This window comes from Aquarana catesbeiana, linkage group LG01 (genome assembly GCF_042186555.1).
Source record: "Aquarana catesbeiana isolate 2022-GZ linkage group LG01, ASM4218655v1, whole genome shotgun sequence".
In the NCBI taxonomy this organism is placed as follows: Eukaryota; Metazoa; Chordata; class Amphibia; order Anura; family Ranidae; genus Aquarana; species Aquarana catesbeiana.
The window spans coordinates 674783441-674808946 of record NC_133324.1 but is presented as its reverse complement, the minus strand read 5'-3'; the positions used below and the strand labels follow the sequence as shown (position 1 = coordinate 674808946).

At 40.9% G+C, this 25506-nt stretch overlaps 1 protein-coding gene across 27 annotated transcripts in view; it reads right to left on the bottom strand.

The window, feature by feature from the left end:
- ANK2 (ankyrin 2) overlaps positions 1–25506 on the bottom strand; it is a 793913-nt gene that overhangs the window by 251861 nt on the left and 516546 nt on the right. For all 27 annotated transcript variants that reach the window (XM_073602841.1, XM_073602877.1, XM_073602815.1 and 24 more), the window contains 2 exons: positions 15211–15309; positions 3373–3471 (listed from right to left, as the gene is read on the bottom strand). In XM_073602841.1, the coding sequence (XP_073458942.1) occupies positions 3373–3471; positions 15211–15309 (198 nt within the window). The remainder of the gene's footprint in view (positions 1–3372; positions 3472–15210; positions 15310–25506) is intronic.

Genomic DNA, 25506 nt, shown 5'->3' with positions numbered 1-25506 from the left:
TTTAGTTTGATAGATGGGTGAAATGTGTTGATCAATGAAAAGAATTGGTTTAGATTTTCTTCACCTTCAGTCCATATCATGAATATATCATCAATATAGCGATAATATCTGTATGGCTTTTGTTGTATGCTGTTCAGAAATTTGTCCTCCAGGTCAGCCATAAATAGATTTGCATATTGGGGTGCCATTTTGCTTCCCATAGCAGTACTCTTGGTGTAGCTTTTGGAGTTTTTTTTGCTTCCTGTTCATGGCAAGTTTTTGCAGTTGTCTTTGTAAGGTTTCAATTTCATTCTTAATTTGGTTGATGCTTGTGGGATCCAATGGTGTTGAGGTTTCAAACACCAACTGCTTTTGTTTCCGGATTGTTTCCCTTTTACCATAGAGTTTATGAATGATGAATGATCTATGGTAAAACCTTTAGTCATGAATACTGCAAGTTTCCTGCAAGACACCACTGATTTTCTGAACAAGCTTAACAATATACAACAATTACCACCTAATGCACTTCTAGTCACTATGGATGTAGAATCTCTGTACAGTAACATCCCTCACAAGGATGGGTTGGCGGCATGTCACAGATTCTTATCATCCTCACCAGACCACAAATACACTGCTGAGGATGTGATACGGCTCATTGAATTTATTCTTACACACAACTACTTCACTTTCAATAATGACATCTATCTCCAGTGTATGGGTACTGCTATGGGAAGCAAAATGGCACCCCAATATGCAAATTTATTTATGGCTGACCTGGAGGACAAATTTCTGAACAGCATACAAAAGCCATACAGATATTATCGCTATATTGATGATATATTCATGATATGGACTGAAGGTGAAGAAAATCTAAACCAATTCTTTTCATTGATCAACACTTTTCACCCATCTATCAAACTAAAAATGGACTATTCGAACACACCTGTCAACTTCCTGGACACTACAGTATACATCAGGGATGACAAGCTACACACGTCAATATACAGAAAACCGACTGACCGATGCAGCTATCTTCATAGTTCCAGTTTTCACCCCCAACACACCAAACGGGCCATCATACACAGCCAGGCCATCAGATACCACCGAATTTGTTCAGACCCAGAAGACAGAGATAAACATCTCAGAACACTGGCAGACTCCTTCCATAAGAAAGGTTACAAAGACAAAACCATCAACAACAGCATAAACACAGCCTTGAAAACCCAAAGAGAAAATCTCCTCCAATACACAGAGAAAAAAACAAATAACCGAGTACCTCTAGTCACCACATACAACCCAGCACTTGAAGGGATCAAAAAGATAATCAAAGATTTACAACCCATTATAACAGAGGATGAAACTCTGAAAGGAATATTCCAACAACCCCCATTATTGGCTTTCAGACAACCACCCAACCTCAGACACAAACTAATCAGCAGGAAACTTCACTCTGATTATGAAGTCACAAATAATGGTAGCAAACCCTGCAATAAAAAACGCTGCAAACTATGCAACCAGATAAATCTATCCAAAAGTGTTACACACACAAATGGGACCTTCAATATCATGGGATCTTACAGCTGTACCTCAAGTAATGTTGTGTACCTCATCCAAAGCAAAAGGTGCAGCAAAGGATCTTATGTTGGTGAAACAGGACAGAAGTTGCAAGCGAGGATGAATTTGCACAGACATACCATCAAAGAACATAAAGAAGACAGTTTATGAACACCTGTGGGACATCATTTCTCACAATCGGACCACACCATAGAAGACCTCAATGTCTTAGTTCTTAAAGGGAATTTCAGAACTATCCAGGAAAGGAAAACGTTTGAACTAAGAATGATACTTCTTTTTGACACGAAGAATAATGGCCTGAATTTAGATATTGGTTTCCTTACACATTATGCTAAAGTTTTACGACCGCTCTGTGATTAGTATACCCCCCCTGCATTCCCCCCTAGCTCTCCCTCTGTCTTAGCTCACTAACTCTGCTGCTATCTTTATTACCATTGATTTGTATGTGTTTGGTTTTCTCTTTTTTTTTTTTTTTCTTCTTCTTTAACATTCTGCTTAAAAATTTGTGAATCAGTACTGCTTGGACCTTGAAGAAGGGGACATACCCCGAAAGCTTGTCCTGAAAAATTGTATGTTAGTGCAAATAAAAAAAGTATCACGGACAGTACTCAATTTTCTCTGTCACAATTGCACTAATACGGCTACAATCAAATCAAGTCTTTCAGCACCAATATACTCTCAGGCTAGGTGCTATAACAGAATACACTGTAGGCGTGGGTGCACGCCATCTTGTCCACCTGATCCAAGGGTTTAACGGCACTGAAAGAGGAAGGATTTGGTTACAGGCCCAGAAGAGGCTGCTACTACATCTGATGCTACTCCATTTGTGAAATCTGTGAAGGTTAGTATATAAGGTTCCTGAAGCCCACTGGGCCCCAAGACTCTTAATGTCGCTGAAGATACTTGACTTGTGAATCTAATTAAACTCTCTAATAATTACCCATATGCCAGGTCCTGCTCTTTATTCATTTGCAAATGAATGGTTCAGTTGCAGCCTTCAGTCATATATTAGTGTTATGAAAAGAGCAAAATACTTTTGCCTCTAACCAAACTTCAGTCCCAAGTAGGGGATGGTTTGCACTCCTCTTTCTTACAACTTCACAATTAACAAATTGTTATGCGCAGATCAAATTATCGTGCACAATACTTTGCCTCTAACCAAAATATTGTCTTTTGATCTGCACAAAATTTGAGTTCAAGAAAACATGTAATTAGAAAAGCTTTTTTTTCTTTAAATAAAAGTTAAACCCCTGTTAACCCTATTTTTTTTCACTGACTCCTTCATCCCCTTCTTTACTAAACCATTTATTTTGCTGATTTTTTTTTTACTTCTATCATTCATATGCAAAGTTTTAAAATTTGTGCTTGACCGTTTTTGTAGTGCCGCATTTAGGTGCCCTTGGTCTAAAAAAAGTAATTCTAGAGACTTTATAGAAGGGACAGTTAGCAAAAAAAAATTAAGACTTGGGGCTTCATTTTGTATGCTTCAATTTGTATAATAAATCTTTATTAAGAAAGGAAAAAGGAAAAAAAAAGACTTTGGGTTTTAGCAGCTACCCTATTTTCAAGACAGAAAAACACATTTTTGTCCCAAGACTGCTACTAAGAGGTCATTTAAAAATGCAATAATAGATGCAATAGAAGTTTGGCTTGATTCGATAAACATGTAATACTTAGCATGTATTATCATTCATTTAGATATTTAAAATCACACAAGTTTTGTTTCTGGAATTTTACCATTATAACTACATAATACATTAATTATTATAACAGTACAGGTAATCAGATATTATTACAAGGTCACATTTAATACAGTACCTGGGACTGTGCATTGATATTGGCTCCTTGCTTGACCAGAGTCTTCACAACTTCTACCTGCCCAGCCAGGGAAGCAATGTGCAGCGCACTGTTCCCCTTCTGTAAAGATATAAAACACTATTATCACACTTCTACTCCCTATGTTTTATGTAACATTTAAAGCAATCAAATATATGTATATTTCTATATATATCTATATATATACACACACACACACACACAAAAGCCCCTGTGTAATTTAAAGTGGATGTAAACCCAATGTCATCCTTTCTAAACTACTGCCATAGGGGTTATCTATAAGGATATACACGCCTCCTGCATGTATCTTTACCTATCAAATGTCTCCCCTCTGTCTGTTATTAGACCCGAAAAACTGCAGATTCTGTGGGTGGGTCTGTTGTCTGGAGCTCGGTGGGTGGAGTTGTGATGTCAGTAGACTCCCCGCCCACCTCTACACTCCCCTTGTCAATATGGATTTTCTCCTGTGTATTTCTTACACTGAACTTCTGCTATGATCTCTAACATCCAGTGAAAAGACAGGAAAGTAACCACATGACTTCAGCATGCCAAATCATGGTGAGGTGTGGAACATCCAATCCTTGCAGAGCTGCTGAAGAAAGGAGTAGGGGAGGGAATTAAAAAATACTGCATGTCTCTTAGGCTAGTGCACGAGATGTAAATCACCTGTCACTCACAGCAAGGGGGAGGATTTGACAAAGTTTTTCTCAGTTTGTCAAGATTTATCTCACTGAACAATAAAAGAGGATTGCTCAGAGATGGATTAACTCTGTGTGGCAAGACTGGGCTCAAATGATAGGAAATCTTATACTCTACAGTATGATTAAAAAAAAAAAAATTGGGTTTACATCCATTTTAATGGTCTTAAAAAATATTATTTTCACATCTATCTTCAGCCAGCCTTGATTAAATTACCAACTCGAAAAAAAAAAAAATCCTTGCAACCACTGTATTGCAACGGCACTTGGACAGGATTCTCCTGAACTCCCATCACCTGCTTACTGATTAGTAAATTCCTATACATTTGCAAAGAACTTGGGAGCAAATAACAGGCATCATGAAAAAGGAGTTTTTTATTGGGATACTTTAAAATAATACAGTACATCAGAGATTCCATGAATGCCCCATGGTCCCTTTCATCAATGGCACAAATCAATTAATTTTAGCAGGTAAAAACTCCAGCTTAGTACTCAAAATTAGGCAAATGCAATGCAAGAGAATCTCAATAACTGCAGAACGAAACAAACTACACAGGAATCCTTGAAGTGCATATAGTTCTGGAGAAGATTATTATTTATTCAGTTCAACCATTTTACACTTTCATAATCTAGTGTTTTGCTATCTTACGCTCACCAGCTGTCTTCAGGCTTTACCCCACCTTTATGTTCACCTCACTTCCCATTGCCCAGTATTCACACTTTCGTCTACCTTTACTTTCCCTCAGAACGGTTTGCTGAGCACAATACTAAAAAGCAAAATATACCACGAAGACTGAAATAAACATCTTTATTAGGTGTTCACAGTAAAAAAAATGCTTGTTACATATTATAGATTTTCAAAAGCAAAAGGTGTTCCACTAGTTTAGGTTAGACACCTTATTTTCCCTAGTTTTTAAAATACAAGTTCTCACTTAATGCTTAAGTGCTTAATGCTTGGGCATTGTTCTGGTGTTAAGTGAAACCCATTTTCAAGACTCTGAGTATGTACAAATCACCCACAATATAGTAAGTAGTGAATTTGCACATTTTATATGTTTCTGTAGTTTTCATCAATAATCAACACCATACCTTACTTGCACATCTCCTGACTTTTTACCATATATATAAGTAACTCATATCAAAATCTGACCCTCACATCAGAAGTAGGCCCGCCCATCTGCTTCAACTGATGCCTCTACTACCTTTTAATCATGGCTATGAAAGAAAAAAGTAATTGTACAAGGATAGGAATTGTCCACTCAGTTTTGTGATCTACATATCCTTGGTAAATAACATAGCCATGTCTTGATCCTTCCTGTAGACTACACTGCCATTATGCAATACAGTGTGCTACAAGATTCACCCAGAATGAGGGGGCAAAAGAAGCACAAGTTGATATCACTGTGCACTTCACCCCTGAAAACATTTAAGCAATAGGGTACAGCAAAGGGCCTGACTGCTGTCCCACCTCGTTCTAATCTAAGCTGCTAAGCAGGGAATTAAAGGTGGCTGATATTGAGTCCGTTTTTGCTTATACAGTAGTATCAAGGGATAAGTGGATGTGCCCGGATTTGACCTGGGGGGTTCATAGAATCCTGGTTAAAATCCACGAGACTCAAAGTTAGCAGCGAACCCCACTGAAGTCTAAGGGAAAGGGGGTTGTTCTTGATATTAAATTCTGGCCATTTACATAGCTAATAGGCAAGCTATTGTTGGAAATAGGGAATGGGGAGCTGGGCACTGCAATGGGGGACATTTAACAAAACAAACATTTTTTTAATCTTTCTAAAAATATTAAACAGTGGGATCATTTTAATGCAACTTCAAGGGTGACATGAGAATAACACCGATCCTTCATATGCTTGGGAGATGACTTTAATCTGTATTTTGTGTTCTGGAACAATTTTCACAGACAGCATCAGTGACCAGTGACACCGTATTCTGGCATCACATATTTTGGATATACAGTGAGGGAGAAAAGTATTTGATCCCCTGCTGATTTTGTATATTTGACCACTGACAAAGAAATGATCAGTCTATAATTTTAATGGCAGGTTTATTTTAACAGTGAGAGAAAAAATAACAACAAAAAAAATCCAAAAAAACGCATTTTAAAAAAGTTATAAATTGATTTGCATTTTATGAGTGAAATAAGTATTTGCTGCCTTTTCAATCAGCAAGATTTCTTGCTTCCAGGTGTCTTCTATACAGGTAACGAGCTGAGATTAGGAGCACTCTCTAAGCCCCGGTTCACACAGGGGCGACTTGTCAGGCGACTTAGCCGCCTGACAAGTCGTGTCCCGTTCTGTACTACGGAACTGTTCTAATAGGAGTGATGCAAGTCGCTCCGACTTAGAAAAAGGTTCCTGTAGTATTTTTGGGGCGACTTCAGGCGACTTGCATTGACTTCTATACAGAAGTCGTTTTGCAAGTCGCCGCTGAAGTCGTGTGCAGGTCGCCTCGGTGAGTTGACCTGCAAGTCGTGTTGCCCCTGTGTGAACCGGCACTTAAAGGGAGAGCTTGTTACCTGTATAAAAGACACCTGTCCACAGAAGCAAGCAATCAATCAGATTCCAATCTCTCCACCGTGGCCAAGAACAAAGAGCTGTCCAAGGATGCCAGGGACAAGATTGTAGACCTACGCAAGGCTGGAATGGGCTACCTACCATTAAAATTATAGACTGATCATTTCTTTGTCAATGGGCAAACGTAGAAATCAGCGGGTGATCAAATACTTTTTTCCATCACTGTATAATTGATTTTTTTAATTTTTTAATTAAAGGTTAAGTTCACCTTTGTTCACTTTTTTTTCTATATTCCAGCTCCCCTATGTACCAATATAGAATTCATGTACTTTTTTTGCAAAAATATCAAAGCTTTCCATTAAATCTACAGACACTTATTTCACTTGTCCTCATCCATGTTTCCAAAAGTATCCATTGCTTCTGCCTTCTACATATATGCAGAGATGTGAATGGGGCTTGACAGCTGAGTGTTTCTGTCCACTCCCTCCTATGTACTTGTATAAAGATGGCCATACACTATGCAATCTGATTGTATATTGTGTATTTAGTGAGAAGGGTGATCACTGATTGATTGCATTTCATTTAAAAAACATGCAGCTAGGAATGGGTGAGTAGGATAGATGAAGCAGGGTGTGTGCTAATGAGGTCAGCTGGTCAACTCCTTCCTGTGTCATGACCTATAGTCTGACCAGGAAGTAAGGCAGAAGCAATGGATATAGTTGAAAACATGTATGAGGACAAGTGAAGTAAGTGTCTGAAGATTTATTGGAACGCTTTGATATTTTTGCAAAAAAAGTACATGAATGTTATATTGGTACATTGGGGAGCTGGAATTTAGAAAGAAAAAAATGGGCGAACAAAGGTGAACACTTCCTTTAAGCCTAGCTTGAATACAACCACAACACCACAATCTAAATAATTTCAACTTATTTGGTAGTTTTGGTACTTTTGGCTGGGACACAATATTTTTATTTTATTTAGCGATAATAGGTAGATAATTGAACGGTGGAACTAACAGCCACAACAGACTCTTCTTCTCACTCCAGTATCACCTCTTCCTATGTGCTGATGGCGTAAGAAGAAGATCTGGAAAGCTGGGTTTATAGGAAGAATTGCTAGCTTATGCATACATTATGAAAACATGTTGAAAACACCTTCCTTCAGTTCATGGCCTGAATGGTCCCACACTACATATTTTATCTGCAATTACAACTTTTTTTTTCTTACAAAATTATAACATATTTCCTTTTTACCGTTTTTATACTCTTTGTTCCCATAAGGCCACCCCTGCCTTGATCAAACAAACATGAGCAAACATGCTATACAGTTTTAGTAGTTCCGTTTCACTGTACATACAGTACTGTGCAAACCTTTTAGGCTGTAAAGTCAGAATGCTTACAAAAATATATATTTTAATTTATTTTTATCAATTTACAAAATGCAAAGTTAGCAAACAGAAGCAAAAGCTAAATAAAATCTTTGATATGCTCAAGCACAAGACTCAAATTTGGGTCAGATTGCCGTTGGGGATCATGGGACGCATCAATCTTGTTAAAATAGTGCTATTACCAAAGATCCTATATGTGCTCTGGCACTCCCCGGTATATTTGGTGCTTCGGCACTTCAAAGCGATGGAAGTTATAGTGAAAGTAGTAAGTAGGCATAAACTTCCATGGAACAAGTTGATGAACCCTACAGATTTGGGAGGGACAGCACTACCTGATCTCAATTTGTACTATATAGCAGCACAACTGTCACAACTGTTCCATATAGGGAAAACAGCACAACTGTCACAACTGTTCCATATAGGGAAAACGGATAGAGCAAGATTTTTGACATTTCTATGCCCCAAGTGGTCCCACTCAACCGGGGACCCCCTTATAACCATTATAGGTCGAATGCAAAATCTCAACTTGACCAAAGACAGGACATCTCTGTTACATCACTACAGAAGTATCTGGGCCATAACGACAACCAAAATACAACTACCATCACTGCACAAACATACTCCTCTTTGGTACAACCTTGACCTGCCAGAATTTTGTTCCTTGCTGGACTCGGAATTGTGGAGATCCAGGGGCATATCTCCAATGGTGACCTGAAGGTATTTGATATGCTGAGAGATGAATTTGGACTCCCGGTCCAATTGTTCTTCCGATATCTTCAGCTCCATCGTGCTTTTAGAACACAATTTCCAGCAGGTTTTACCCCACTGGAAGTGAACCCCTTTGTGGCCGTAACATGTAGCCCAGACCCCAAGAAATTGATATCTACATTCTACAGTATGTTACTCATGCCTTCAGCGAGTAGGTCAACTTATGCACTGAAGGCTAGGTGGGAGGAAAATGTTACGGTAATCGAGGATGAGGAATGGAGCGAAGCTCTAGACCATTGCAAACTGGTATCCCCCAAACTATCAGATCGCCTCACACAGATATACATCACCCACCGGGCATACCTCACTCCAACTAGAGTGTCGCGGTACAAACATGACCAAAACCCTAACTGTCCCACGTGCAATCAGGCATCAGGTATGTTCTATTATCTGATCTGGGACTGTCCTAAGATACAGGGCTTTTGGGCACAAATCGTTCAGTTCCTCCATGACACCATGGGCTCTCCCATCACACTAAACCCCAAACCATGCCTACTTGGAATATACCCAGAGCCAGACATCAACAAATTTGTTAAGATATTTCTAAATGAAACATTGTTTTCTGCTAGGAAAACCATAGCGAGACAGAGGATAAGGCCTACCCCACCTGAGTTCAAGATGTGGCTAATGGAAGTAAATAACAGTTTAAAATACAAAAAACGTATCTACTCACATAGAGGTTGCCCTTCAAAATATGGTAAAATCTGGGATAAATGGCTACAAACTCCGGAGACTCTATGATGATGCCCCACCCTTCTACATGTCTTTGAATGCCGGTAGCCGGGTCCCCAATAACACTCTCAGTAGATTAGGAATCGTGAGGATGATGAATATTTGCTGTACCACGTGTGAAATGTTTTTATGCTCTCTGCTGTATTACCCCGCACTGTAAACTCCCTGTTGTTTCTAATTGCAATCTCTTTTTTACACAAGATGCGTTTTTCTTGCCTCATACTGAACTTATTGTCACCTTTTCCTGACATTTACTGTGATAATGTTTCAAGTGTATATTTTACATTATGTACCAAGTAAAGCCAGTTGAATTGAAAAAAAAAAGCTAAATAAAATCAATATTTGGTGTGACTACTCTTTGGCTTCAAACCAGCATCAATTCTAATGCCGCGTACACACGGTCCGACTTTCCGGCATACTTGGTCGGGCGGACCAGAGTCCGCCGAACAATCTGACCGTGTGTAGGCTCCGGCGGACTTTTCCGGCGGACTTTTTCCCAAAAGCCCGCCGGACCTAGATTTGAAACATGTTTTAAATCTTTCCGTTGGACTCAGTTTCTGGCGGAAAGTCCACTCGTCTGTGTGCTGGTCCGACGGAAAGCCAGCTCGTCTGTATGCTGGTCCAACGGACCAGATACAACGCAAGGGCAGGGTATTGCATTTCGCACTCGCTGCAATAGGAAAAACAAATTTTCCTATTGCAGCGAGCGCGGGGCATACCAGGCCCTTAGGTCTGGTATGGATTATAAAGGGAAACCCCTACGCCAGAAACACGGCGTGGGGTCCCCCCTAAAATCCATACCAGACCCTGATCCAAGCACGCAGCCCGGCCGGTCAGGAAAGGGGGTGGGGATGAGCGAGCGCCCCCCCCCGCTCCTGAACCGTACCAGGCCGCATGCCCTCAACATGGGGGGGTGGGTGCTTTGGGGGAGGGGACCCCCCCACCCCAAAGCACCTTGTCCCCATGTTGATGAGGACAAGGACCTCTTCTGGACAACCCTGGCCGTTGATTGTCGGGGTCTGCAGGCGGGGGGCTTATCGGAATCCGGGAGCCCCTTATAATAAGAGTGCCCCCAGATCCCGGCCCCCCACCCTATGTGAATGAGTATGTTGTACATGGTACCCCTACCCATTCACCTAGGGAAAAAGTGTCAATAATAAAACACACTACACAGGTTTTTAAAATAATTTATTAAACAGCTCCGGGGTGGTCTTCCTCCAGCTTCGGGGGTCCCTCCGGTTCCTCTTCTCTCGGCGTCCGGTTGGTTCTTCTCTGCTCTCTCCGTCCTCTTATCCCGGTGTTCCAGTTCTTTGGCCGGCTCCTCCGCTGTCTTCAGTCTGCTCTCTTGCCAGAGGAGGTCCGGACTTCTGGCCTTCTTGTCTTCTTCCCTCTTCTCTTCTCCAGATGTTGACACGACGGTCTCTCCGGCTGGACTGCTCTCTGAGGGCTCCGTTGTGACTTATATAGGCGGAGACCCCGCCTCCTTATGATGTCACAGTCCCTGGGCATGCTGGGACTGTGACATTTTAAGGGGCGTGGTCACCGGGTGATGTTGACCACGCCCCCTAAAACGTCACAGTCCCAGCATGCCCAGGGACTGTGACATCATAAGGGGGAGGGGTCTCTGCCTATATAAGTCACAACGGAGCCCTTAGAGAGCAGTCCAGCCGGAGAGACCATTGTGTGAACATCTGGAGAAGAGAAAAGGGAAGAAGACAAGAAGCCCAGAAGTCCGGACCTCCGCTGGCAAGAGAGCGGCCTGAAGACAGTGGAGGAGCCGGACGAAGAACTGGAACACCGGGAGAAGAGGCCGGAGAGAGCGGAGAAGAACCAACCGGACGCTGACAGAAGAGGAACCGGAGGGACCCCCGAAGCCGGAAGAAGACCCCCGAAGCCGGAGGAAGACCCCCCCGGAGATTTTAAATAAATTATTTTAAAAACCTGTGTAGTGTGTTTTATTATTGACACTTTTTTCCTCGGTGAATGGGTAGGGGTACCATGTACCCCATACTCATTCACATAGGGTGGGGGGCCGGGATCTGGGGGCCCTCTTATTATAGGGGGCTCCCGGATTCCGATAAGCCCCCCGCCCGCAGACCCTGACAACCAACAGCCAGGGTTGTCGGGAAGAGGCTATTGTCTTCATCAACATGGGGACAAGGTGCTTTGGGGGGGGCCCCGCAGGGCGCCCCTTCCCCCAAAGCACCCACCCCCCCATGTTGAGGACGTGCGGCCTGGTACGGTTCAGGGGGGGGGCGCTCGCTCGTCCCCACCCCCTTTCCTGACCGACCGGGCTGCGTGCTCGGATTGGGGTCTGGTATGGATTGTAGGGGGGACCCCACGCCGTTTTTTCGGCGTAGGGGTTTCCCTTTATAATCCATACTAGACCTAAGGGCCTGGTATGACCCGCGACGGGGCTTGCAAGGTGTCAATCTCGCCGATAAAAGCGGCAAGATTGACTTCCTTTTCTAGCCCCGTTGTACCCGAGTCACGTTCAAAATGAACGGACTTGTCCATGTGTGGGCAAGTCTGTTCATTCTGAAAGTCCGCCGTAACTCTGGCGAAAGTCCGTCGAAAAGACGGGCGGACTTAGCCCGCCGGAAAGTCCGGTCGTGTGTGGGCAAGTCCGTCCGTTTTAAAGTCCGGCGCACCTGGCGGACAAAGTCCGTCGGAAAGTGTGCCGGACTAAGTATGCCAGAAAGTCCGATCGTGTGTACGCGGCATTAGACTTGCACACTCTGTATACTTGCAAAAAATCAGGGATTTTGTAGGATTAGAGTCAGGTGTATGATTAACCAATTATACCAAGCAGGAGGCTAATGATCATCAATTTCATTGGTAGGTTGAAACACAGTAATTAATTGAAACAGAAACAGCTGTGTAGGAGGCTTAAAACTGGGTGAGGAACAGACAAACTCTGCTAGTAAGGTGAGGTTGTATAAGACAGAGTCATTTCACAGGTCATACACCATGGCAACACTGAGCACAGCAACAAAACATAAGGTTGTTCTACTGCATCAGCAAGGTCTCTCCTAGGCAAACATTTTAAAGAAGACTGGAGTTTCAAGATGTGCTGTTCAAGCTCTATTAAAGAAGCACAGAGAAACAGGCAACATTGAGGACCATAGATGCAGTGGTTGGCCAAGGAAACAATGCAGCAGATGGAAGACACATCATTCTTTATTCCCTTCGACATCTGGAGATGTCCAGCAGTGTCATCAGTACAAAACTGGTGGAAACCAGTGGGACCCAGGTATACCCATCTACTGTCCTGAGAAGTCTGGCCAGAAGTAGTCTTCATGGAGAAATTGTGCCCAAAAAGCCATACATCTGATGTGTAAACAGGGCTAAGTGACTCAACTACGCACGAAATCTTAAGAATTGGAGTTGAGAAAATGACAGCAGGTGATCTGGACTGATGAGTCAAAATTTGAAATATTTGGCTGTAGCAGGAGGCAGTTTGTTTGCCGAAGGGCTGGAGAACAGTACAATAACAAGAGTTTGCAGGCAACAGTGAAGCATGGTGAAGGTTCTTTGCAAGTTGAGGCTACATTTCTGCAAAATTTGGAAATTTGGTCAGGATCAATGGTGTCCTTGATGCTGAGAAATATGGGCAGATACACATCCATCATGCCCCACTATCAGGTAGACGTTTGATTGGCCCCAAATTTATTCTGCAGCAGAATGACCCCAAACATGCCACCAATGTCATTAAAATCTATCTTCAGTGTAAAAAAGAACAAAGGGTCCTGGAAGTAATGGTTTGGCACCCACAGAGCCCTGATCTCAACATCATTGAGTCTGTCTGAGATTACATGAAGAGACAGAAGGATTTGAGGCAGCATAGGTTCACAGAAGATCTGTGGTTAGTTCTCCAAGATGTTTGGAACAACCTACCTGCCGAGTTCCTTCAAACACTATGTACAAGTGTACCTAGAAGAATTGATGCTGTTTTGAAGGCAAAGAGGGGTCACATCAAATATTAATTTGATTTGGATTTCTCTTCTTTTCATTTACTTTCAATTTTGTTAATCGATAAAAATAAACTATTAACATTTCTATTTGTGAAAGCATTCTTCATTTGCAGCATTTTTCCACACCTGCCTAAAACTTTTGCACAGTGGTGTATCTGTCACATATTATTTATTTACCTTAAAGTGATATTAAAGTCAACTTTAAAAAAAAAAGAAAAAAAACAAACATGTCATACTTGCCTGCTGTATGCAGTGGTTTTGCACAGAGCAGCCCCAATCCTCCTCTTCTTGGGTCCCCAGCCAGCATTCCTGGCTCCTCCTTCCAGTCAAGTGCCTTCAGAGCAAGCAGCTTGCAATGTGGGCACCCAAGCAGGCTGGCTCCCGAGCTGTGGCTCTGCGTGTCCATTCACAAACAGAGCCGCGGCTCCGACCCACCCCCTCTCTCTCCTCACTGGCTGTCTTAGCCAATGAGGAGGCAAAGTCCCAGGAGAGCTTAGGCTCTCATGCACATCACTGGATTGTGATGGGGCTCAGGTAAGTATTAGGGGGGCTGCTGAACAGAGAAGGTTTTGTACCTTTAATGCATAGAATGTATGAAGGGGAAAAGCCCTCGGCCTTTACAAACACTTTAAATTCATCTGAATCCTAAAATTGACTTTGCTGTTTTTCACACTAGGCAACCACTTAGCTTGCCTATCTCTAAACATGGCCCTCCTACCACAAGTGTTTTGCTTCATAACACATTCTATAAAAGCTAATTCCTATTCCATAAAGTATCAAGAAGCAGAGGACTTCAGTTCTTCATTACTTGAATCTGCTTTCTGTTACCATCATAGACATGCTAATAATACATTAAGCTGTCAATTGTTCATATTACCCATTACTCTCAACACACCATAGTATACTAGGCTTCATAGCTCTCGCTTTATTTGCTATTGTTTTGTTCTTTTTTATAACTAGAAGTCTGACCAAGTCCTATGTGTTCACCATATCAGCTAGAACTTATTTATTTTTTGTGTGACTATAGCCACCATTCCAAGCACGCCTTCCAATTTTCACAACGAATGCAAGGCATTCTCTGATTGGACAAGGTGAAGAGTCGGGTCATGGACTTCACAATACCCACTGTTCAATCAGAAAATGTTTTCAATTCATTGAGAAAAATGCAAGATATTCCATAAACAGTGCCCATGCTGAGCAGGTGAGCTCCTGTGGTTACTATGCAGCAGGGTCGCAGCTCTGCACACTCCTCCGAAGATTCTCAGCTTTCACAGCAATCCCACAGGTAGGACCAATATAACTACGCAAAAACAAAATCCCTCCCTGGAATTCAGCTTCAAAGCAGATGAAGCCCCAGGCTCTGTTATGTGAAAGGCCAGGAGGAAAAAGAGACAGAGATGCGACTGTGGCGCTAAGGTCTCTGAGACCTGCAAACATCTGAGCAGGCATGGAACTAAAACAGGAGCTCTACTTTCACTTGCTTGTAAACAAGAAAATTTGTGGGATTTAAAAGATAGCGTTCATCGCGGAAGGTGACTTTTGAATAAGCGGCACCTTCAACTGTTTTAATACAAGTATATTCAATGCCTAGAGATACACCTTCGAAAAAAATATATTGTATCATACCTCAGCCCCTCATCCATCGGTGTCCTGTTCTATTTACATTAAAACAAACTGCTTCTTCTCTACATTTCTCTGTTTTCAAATTTTAGATATTTTTTATTTTATAATTGTACCTTAGTTGAAGAATCCACTGAAGACCCCCTTTCCAGCAGTTCATTAACAAGGTAGAGATGTCCTTCTTTGGCAGCAAGATGCAAAGCATTGAGTCCATTCTGAAACAAAAACAAAAAATTGTTTTTCTACATTTCACTAACCCATCCACTACTGAGATGATTGTAAACAAGTGGTTACATACTTTAGTCGCGGGGATATAACCACCCAATAGCCCAGAAGTCAAGCTAAGATGCATATAATATGCATTGAAAGATGTGACTGAAGCATTCTGATTACACTGTCTAACATGTGTGCCCTCTAGTGGCTATATATAAGAATAAGTACCATAAGTACCATATACAGTGCCTTGAAAAAGTATTCATACACCCTTGAAATTTTGCACATTTTGTCATGTTACAACCAAAAACGTAAATGTATTTTATTGGGATTTTATGTGATAGTCCAACACAAAGTAGCACATAATTGGAAAAAGTGGAAGGAAAATAAAAAATGGTTTTCAAAATTTTTTACAAATAAATATCTGAAAAATGTGGCGTGCATTTGTATTAAGCCCCCTTTACTCTGATAACGCTAACTAAAATCTAGTGGAACCAACTGCCTTCAGAAGTCACCTAATTAGTAAAAAGAGTCCACCTGTGTGTAATTTAATCTCAGTATAAATACAGCTGTTCTGCGAAACCCTCAGAGGTTTGTTAGTGAACAAATAGAATAATGAAGGCCAAGTAACACACCAGACAGGTCAGGGATAAAAATGTGGAAAAGTTTAAAGCAGGGTTAGGTTATAAAAAAATATCCCAAGCTTTGAACATCTCACGGAGCACTGTTCAATCCATCATCCGAAAATGGAAAGAGTATGGCACAACTGCAAACCTACCAAGACATGGCCGTCCACCTAAACTAACAGGCCGGGCAAGGAGACCATTAATCAGAGAAGCAGCCAAGAGGCTCATGGTAACTCAGGTAGGACAATCTGTCCACAGGACAACTATTAGTCGTACACTCCACAAATCTGGCATTAACCACTTGCCGACCATCCGCCACAGTTGTACTGCGGCAGAATGGCTCGGCTGGGCGAAACAACGTTATGTAAGGTCGCTTCTCCCTGTGGCCACTAGGGGCGCGCGCCCCCTGCTCGCCCATGGAGCCGATGCGAGTGCCCGGCGGTCGTGATCCCCAATGGGCTCTCGCGATCGCTTGGGGCACACAGAGAACCGGCATCTGTGTGTGTAAACACATAGTTTGCGGTTCTCTGAGGGGAGAAGTGACAGATCGCCTGTTCATACAGAGTATGAACAGCGATCTATCTCTTCCCCTACACTGTCCCCTCCCCCTTCAGTTAGAACACACACTAGGGAACACATTAACTCCTTGATCGCCCCCTAGTGTTAACCCCTTCCCTGCCAGTGACATTTTTACAGTAATCAATGCATTTTTATAGCACTGATCGCTGTAAAAATGCCAGTGGTACCAAAAATGTGTTAAAACTGTCCGACGTGTCCGCCATAATGTCGCAGTCCAGATAAAAATGGCAGATCACCGCCATTACTAGTAAAAAAAAATAATAATAAAAATGCCATAAATCTATCCCCTATTTTGTAGGCGCTATAATTTTTGCGCAAACCAATCAATATACGATTTTTTTTACCAGAAATATGTAGAAGAATACATATCGGCCTAAACTGAGGAAAAAAATATTTTTTTAAATATTTTTTGGGGGGATATTTATTATAGCAAAAACACAGGCTTGACACCATCTGAATCAACGTCAACGTCAAGTGCAACGTTGCACGACCGCGCAATTATCAGTTAAAGCGTCGCAGTGCCGAATCGCAAAAAGTGCTCTGGTCAGGAAGGGGGTAAAATCTTCCGGGGCTAAAGTGGTTAATGGAAGAGTGACAAGAGGAAAGCCATTGTTGAAAGCAAGCCACCAGAAGTCCCGTTTGCAGTTTGCGAGAACCATGTGGAGGACAAAGCAAACATGTGGAAGAAGGTGCTCTGGTCAGATGAGACCAAAATTGAACTTTTTGGCCTAAAAGCAAAACGCTGTGTGGCAGAAAACGAATGCCTCGTACACACAATCGGACTTTCTGACAACAAAACCGTGGAATTTTGTTCGAAGGGTGTTGGCTCAAACTTGTCTTGCATACACAAGGTCACACAAATGTTGGCCAACAATTACGAATGTAGTGACATACTAGACGTACTACGTGGTTTTTCAGCTCTTTAGCGCCATCCTTTGGGCTCCTTCTGCTAATTTCGTGTTAGTAGAAGTTTGCTGAGTGTTGATACGCACTTTTCATTTCATGCTTTTCAGTTCGTTTCTGAACGGCCGTTCGTCAACCAGACATGTTGCGGAATCGGAGGAGATAACGTGTTATTTATTATTGGCCTTGGAGTTATTGCTTTGACATTATTTTTTTGGTTGAATAATGAATTGATTTGGTAAATTTTCTATATTTTTGGATGCATAGAATGCACTTTTTGGTTAAGTTTTATTGGCAGATAGATGTCTAATTTTATTTGTTTTTTAATGTACAATAAAAAAATTGTGGAGAATAATACTTGGCTATGTGTTTTACTTCAAATGACAGTTTGGGAGTAGGCAGTTACATTTTAAAAAATACAATGTAAAAATGACAAGGGACACCAACATAGTTGTATCTTTGATCTTAAAAACTCCGGGATAATGGTGTTGTGGTAACTTGCACAAATTGAAAAAAACATAATAATATTATTCTTGATTATTCTTAATAATATCTCTGTATTATGCTATGAATGATATTATGCTATGTGAGCATTTTATTTATTGAATGTCCTTCTAAGTCATTTTGATGATATGTATGGTGAATCAGGTATGTGTTTAGTGAGCAGCATGCAGATGGATTTCAGGGGGGTGGCAGCATTACTGAGCAAATGTCAAACCTTTATTATTTAGGAATCAATGCAGAGGAAGGGTCCTGTTCTGTTTGGGTGTCAGTGTTGGTATACTGGGAGACTGAATTTTGGTTTTTGGTTTTTCACAGTAGATTTAAACTGTTCGTGGTCTTCTTCTATGCATTTTAAATGCTATTATTCTGCTTCATGTTGCTTTCACTTATTGAACTGAACTGAACTTTAATTATATTGTGTTCCACTGACAAAGAGACTATCAAAAACTTACAGGAGACTTAACTACTGTAAATATGACACATACCAGTATTACCTTTCACTAATCCCTCCACCTACCTTTCACTAATCCATCCACCGGCACTACTGGTCTCCCTGTGATGCAACCAACAGCAAGTAATCCAATTTTGCTATGAGGGTAGGGTTCACATAGGGTTCACATAATAACATGTAGGTAAAACTGTCACGAATGGCTTTCATTCCTGACAGTTTGCTTACTATTGGTATGCTGTGATTAGCCCAAAGCTATCGCATGGTACCTGGGCCAATCACAGCACCCTGTACTATGTGATTAGTTGTAGCCAATCACAGCATCACGATAGTAAACAATGAGTCATGAATGAAAGCCACTCAGGGCAGTTCAAACATGTGATTATCACTGTAACAAGCAATCACAGTGTTAAAAAAAAACCCTGATCACCTCCCCAGAGTAGTGCAGTTTCACTATGGTGACAATGAACTACTCTGATAACAGTATGTAAAAAAGGAAAAAAAAGGAAAACTAAAAAAAATTGTAAAAGGATAAATGTTAAAAAAATTAAGTAAAAAACATTTTTTTTGTCACTGATCACTGCCACACCAGTCATTTGATATTACACTGTACTGCACCGAAAAAAAAATAAAAAGGGGAAAAAAAATTTAATTTCTTAATTTACCAAAAAATTGCAACTTGGAAAAACTTGCCATGCCTATTACTAAATACATTTGACTGTCCACTTCCCAAAAAGGGGTCATTTGTAATTTTTTTGTACTGTCCAGGCATTATATATATATATATATATATATATATATATATATATATATATATATATGTATATATATATATATATGTATATATATATATATGTATATATATATATATATATATATATATATATATATATATATATATATATATATATATACACAGTATCTCACAAAAGTGAGTACACCCCTCACATTTTTGTAAATATTTTATTATATCTTTTCATGTGACAACACTGAAGAAATTATAATTCGCTACAATATAAAGTAGTGAGTGTACAGCTTGTATAACAGTGTAAATTATCTGTCCCCTCAAAATAACAACACACAGCCATTTATGTCTAAACCGCTGGCAACAAAAGTGAGTACACCCCTAAGTGAAAATGTTCAAATTGGGCCCAATTGGCCATTTTTCCTCCCCTGTGTCATGTGACTTGTAAGTGTTACGAGGTCTCAGGTGTGAATGGGGAGCAGGTGTGTTAAATTTGGTGTTATCACTCTCACTCTCTCATACTGGTCACTGGAAGTTCAATATGGCACCTCATGGCAAAGAACTCTCTGAGGAGCTGAAAAAAAGAATTGTTGCTCTACATAAAGATAGCCTAGGCTATTAGAAGATTGCCAAGACCCTGAAACTGTGTTGCAGCATGGTGGCAAAAACAATACAGCAGTTTAACAGGACAGGTTTCACTTAGAACAGGCCTCGCCATGGTCGACCAAAGTAGTTGAGTGCACGTGCGTCATATCCAGAGGCTGTCTTTGGGAAATAGACGTATGAGTGATGCCAGCATTGCTGCAGAGTTTGAAGGGGAGGGGGGGGGGTCAGACCATACGCCGCACACTGCATCAAATTGGTCTGCATGGCTGTCATCCCAGAAGGAATCCTCTTCTAAAGATGATGCACAAGAAAGCCAGAGAACAGTTTGTTGAAGACAAGCAGACTAAGGACATGGATTACTGGAACCATGTCCTGTGGTCTGATGAGACCAAGATAACCTTTTTTGATTCAGATGGTGTCAAGCGTGTGTGGCGACAACCAGGTGAGGAGTACAAAGACAAGTATGTCTTGCCTACAGTCAAGCATGGTGGTGGGAGTGTCATGGTCTGGGGCTGCATGAGTGCTGCCGGCACTGGGGAGCTACAGTTCATTGAGGGAACCATGAATGCCAACATGTACTGTGACATACTGAAGCAGAGCATGATCCCCTCCCTTCAGAGACTGGGCCGCAGGGCAGTATTCCAACATCATAAGGACCCCAAACACACCTTCTTTAGCAAGACGACCACTGCCTTGCTAAAGAAGCTGAGGGTAAAGGTAATGGACTGGCCAAACATGTCTCCAGACCTAAACCCTATTGAGCATCTGTGGGACATCCTCAAACAGAAAGAGCGCAAGATCTCTAACATCCACCAGCTCCATGATGTTGTCATGGAGGAGTGGAAGAGGACTCCAGTGGTAACCTGTGAAGCTCTGGTGAACTCCATGCCCAAGAGGGTTAAGGCAATGCTGGAAAATAATGGTGGCCACACAAAATATTGACACTTTGGACCCAATTTGGACATTTTCACTTAGGGGTGTACTCACTTTTGTTGCCAGCGGTTTAGACATTAATGGCTGTGTGTTGAGTTACTTTGAGGGGACAGCAATTTTACACTGTTATGCAAGCTGTACACTCAGTACTTTACATTGTAGCAAAATGTCATTTCTTCAGTGTTGTCACATGAAAAGGTAGAATAAAATATTTACAAAAATATGAGGGGTGTACTCACTTTTGTGAGATACTGTATATATATATAGATAGATAGATAGATAGATAGATAGATAGATAGATAGATAGATAGATAGATAGATAGATAGATAGATAGATAGATAGATAGATAGATCTATCTATCTTTCACACAGACTAAATAATATATAATGATTTGGGTTATTTTTTACCAAAGACATGTAGCGGACTACATTTTTGCCTAAATTTCTAAAGAAAGATTATTTGTTTGCAAACTTTTTTTATCAGAAGCTAAGAAGAAAAAGATTTTTTTTTTTTTTTTCCAACATTTTTGGCATTTTTTCATTTCTATAGAAAAAAAAAAAACACCCAGTGTTGATTAAATACCACTAAAATAAATCTAAATTTGTGTAAAAAAAAATGATATAAATTTCATTTGGGCACAGTGTTGTATGACCGAGTAATTGCCAGTTAAAGTAATGCAGTGCTGAATAGTGAAAAAATGCCTTGAATGAGGGGGTAAAATGCAATAAATCAGCAGAAGGAATTGCCCCGTTTGAGAGATTCTACATTTAGAATGAATATGGATTTTATAGCAAGGTAAAATGTAGTTATTAAATTGTTGATGATACAATAACACATTTTGCCACCACTGCAAATACAGAGAGGCTGTGCTTAAACAAGCAATTAGAAAAATGCCTAAAACAAGGTAATTAATGCAACTGAAAGCACTGGAGATTTTAGAAGATGCGGGAAGTACTATTAATGTCATTACTCAGTGATCTTCTGTCTGCCCCCAGAGGCTCAAAATAGCACTTAATGAATGAATATTTTTAGAATCTGCAGTAACTTTCACATGATGTATCTTTCTGGGCAGAAAAAAGTGCAAACTGACAAGTCTTAAAAAAACATCAATGTATGACTTTTTCCTCATCTAGACACTTGCTTGAAAAAATTTACATATCAAAGGAAACCTAAAATGAAAATGTGGGCTGCCACTCCTAACTACCTCCTAAAATGTTTCCTAATGCTTATCCAGTAGCTCCACAAAAATGGTCACTGTTTTGAAACAAGAGTATGAGCCAGTTATGGCTTTATACTGAATGCCTCAAGTTGCTGTAAAAGAGAGAAAGCGCCACGCCATTCGTAAGGATATTAAAATGATTTTCTGAGTTTTCAACAGTGTAGTTAGCACAGATCCAATACAGTTCATGGGCTCCAAGTGTATCTTTTCATTTGGGCCTACATAAAAGTTATATAAAATATATGGATAAACTGTATAAGATATATATCTTTTATTCCACCCCCCGATAAAGGAGCAAACCTGGAGCCCCTGAAATAAGTTGGATTTATCTGTGTTTTTAACCATGTATTTCTTTATTTCATATAGAATTGATATTACAGTGGTCCAGTAAACAGATCATGCAACCAAAGTGTGCTGCCTGGAAGTCTCTTATTATCTACTGTAGGAAAGTTAAACCAACTCTGATATATTGTTTTCCTTTTCCTATTCAATCTGGTAGTATTCGTTTTATATCTGTGCCTTAATAAATTAAACAACACAAACAGTAAAACCTCACAACTGTGCCATCAATCAGTGCCAGTCATCTCACCATGGTCAATAACCAGCTTGCATTGGCCTTCTAACAGCAGTTTCTAAGCCCAAAGGTTCCACCACCTATGGAAGGGTCAATTACAGCACATCAAGTTTGACAAGAGTGTCCTTCAGCTTTTCGGTATTGTACTAAACCATAAAGCTGTCATAATCTTTAAGAGTTGGTACCTGAGTCCCTTTAGAACATACAAAAATGTGGCAAATCTGGAAGAATGTTTTAGCACGGGTGTGGGCTTGACTCATAATGTTTGTTTTATCTATGAGCCATAGTTTCCACTGATTGAGATTTTCCAGTATTTTTTAGTTCCCAAAAGACAAAGAGTTTCCCATCTAGTTGAATTTTTCATTTGACATCTAGTCACCTCCTCCTTCCCTTCTCTGAGTAAATGTAGGAGGGCATAAGTGTCCTGTGTCTGTGTTCCTGGTCACGCATGATATGACTTCAATCCAGTACACGTAAAAAAAACTTGACATTACCATAAAAACATGTACTAGATTTGGGCGATCAGTGTGACACTGAGGACAGGATGTAATACAATCAGGAGAAGGAGATTTGAAATTAATATTAAATGATTAATAACCCAATGTCGAATTTGAAATTAGATTTCTCTCCAGTTTTCACTTAGGATAGCTTGTTTAGTTTGTAGCAAATTCTGCTGGATAGCCTGCCAGGCCTTATCTGGCATAAGGTGTAAGAGGGTTGCCCATTTGTTATTATGGTCTTGAGGTAGCGGGGGGCAGAGTCTGTGGCTTCTCTCTGGGTATTATAGAAAAATGACAAATCTTGTCTTTCTTGTGGGTCTTCAAGTTTGCAAGCGGTGTATCTTGGAACTTAGAATATGTTTAACATGAGCATATTGCAAAAAATATGTGTGGGGACACCATATTTCTGTTGCAGGAAGAAGAATGGCAGCATCTTGCCTTGCATATCTAAAAGGTGGTGGACATTTGCTATACCTTTCTGTTATAATTGTTTATAGACTGGGGAGTCTGCTCCATAGGGGAATACTGGTGATGATGTTAGAGGCATCACTGGGGAATATTGGGGTAGATATTCTAAAACTGGTACACTCAGAATCTGGTGCAGCTGTGAATGGTAGCTAATCAGATTCTAACTTCAGCGATTCAATTAAGCTTTGACAATAAAACCTGAACGCTGATTCTTTTCTATTCAGAGTTGCACCAGATTTTGCACTCTTCAGTTTTAGTAAATAACCCCCACTGTGTTAAACTAGATGGAAATGCAACATATACTGGACAGCCTAAATGGTTGCTCTGTGTTAGCTTTGTCAATGTCATATGCCTAATTCATGAAACAATTTGTAAACAATGATCTGGAGCCAGGTACTGGAGTTGTTGTGGGACCAGAAGAAGAAGGTTGACAAACATTCCCCCACTTTTGTGAAGAGGCCCTGGCTCCAGTCTCAGCTAGTCTGTGTCTTCTTGCGAAAGTTCATTCCTGACTTAGACTTAGCATTGGAAGACTGGGAGGAATGCTCAAGATGTTTCTTGAAGGAAAGTTCAGCTGAGCAGCATTTAAGACAGGGAATCCTGCCCATGTGTACAGAAAAAGGCTCATTCTACAACTTTGGCAAAGTGTATCTGCTGGGCCACTCATGCAATAGTGTAAAGCAAAAGACAAAAGCGCCAGCTGACTAGAGACAGAGGGATCTGTAAGAATTGAGCTGCAATTCCAGACCATAGGCTTAGTCCAGACAGCAATAGACTTACAAACTGCTAATGACATAACTGCAGGTTGTATGTCAGTATCTGCCAAGGCAAAGATAGCTTTAAGAAGGGCTTCTAACCTCTTATCCTTCACATGAGCAGTGAGGGTCTTCTTAGCGTGAGGTAATGGCTGCATCTACCACAGGAATAGCCCACTTTTGAAGTAAACTTGAATGTAATATTGCTAGGCAAAACATTTAGAAAAATAAAAAATCTTCCCCAAGTGAGGCCAGTCTCAATTTAGGACAGGTTGAACCAGTACATGAACAAGAAAAATCCTAGCTGGTGTAGAGAATTTTAGGGACCCTATACTAGACACTTTAGAGCGAGCAAACTCAGTTTGTTTCAACACTAAAACAAGATCATACTGCTTCAATCAGTGTAGCAATAGTCTCCTTAAATTTTGGAGAGATTTTGGTAGCAGATGTTTCATCCTGATCAGATGCCTCACAGGGCAAGGATTCCTCCCTAGCAGATGCATTCTATTCAGTTACTGTGGCTTAAGGACAAAGTCAAAGACTGAAGTTAGAGGAAAGGTGGGGAGGGCACGGCTGTGACCACTGTACTCAAAGGCCTCTATAAAGACAGAAATTTTGCACTTGAACTCTGACATTGTGGCCTAAAATTTCCTTACTAGACAGGAAGGACGAGGCAAATGTTGCAGAGTGGCTGGCTGAATGACCAGAGGAAGGCAGAGAGTCAAAATCGGGGGGCAACTATCAGAGGAAATGGTACCAGGGCCCTGCATCGATGTACTACAACCCCAATAGAGCTAAAGGCTGAGCCTGAGCTATTAAGCACACATGACCCTATATCTTTCCACTTATGGGTAGCCATGTGTGCGAATAAAAACCCAGGATCAGCAAACATAAATGCTATTAGTGTTTATTAGGGTGCCTTTAGGATAACCAGGAAATGTTTTTTGACTGGTACCCTGCACAGAGAAAGAGGCAGGACATGCAGAAACCCCCTTCAAAGTGAGATGGAGAAGGTGCAGTGACAGCTTTTGGAAAGGTGCAGCAACGCCCGTGTCACAGGCAGGGCAGAGCACCTGGGGCACCATAAATGTCATTCAGAGGGACTACTAAATGGTGACAAGTGCCATCCTGACTGTAAAACCACACCACCCAAAGTGGAAGGTGGTAATGTTTCACCCCACAAGAGGAAAAAAGTAATGATCACCCTGGGACTGAATTTCTAATGGACTTTTGCCATGTGTACTTACCACTCAGTAGCGGAAATAAGGGGAAGGCAACCCCTTCCCAGCTTCCCCCTTTCCTCGGTGTCCTAACCTACTCAGCAGTCTACAAAGACTG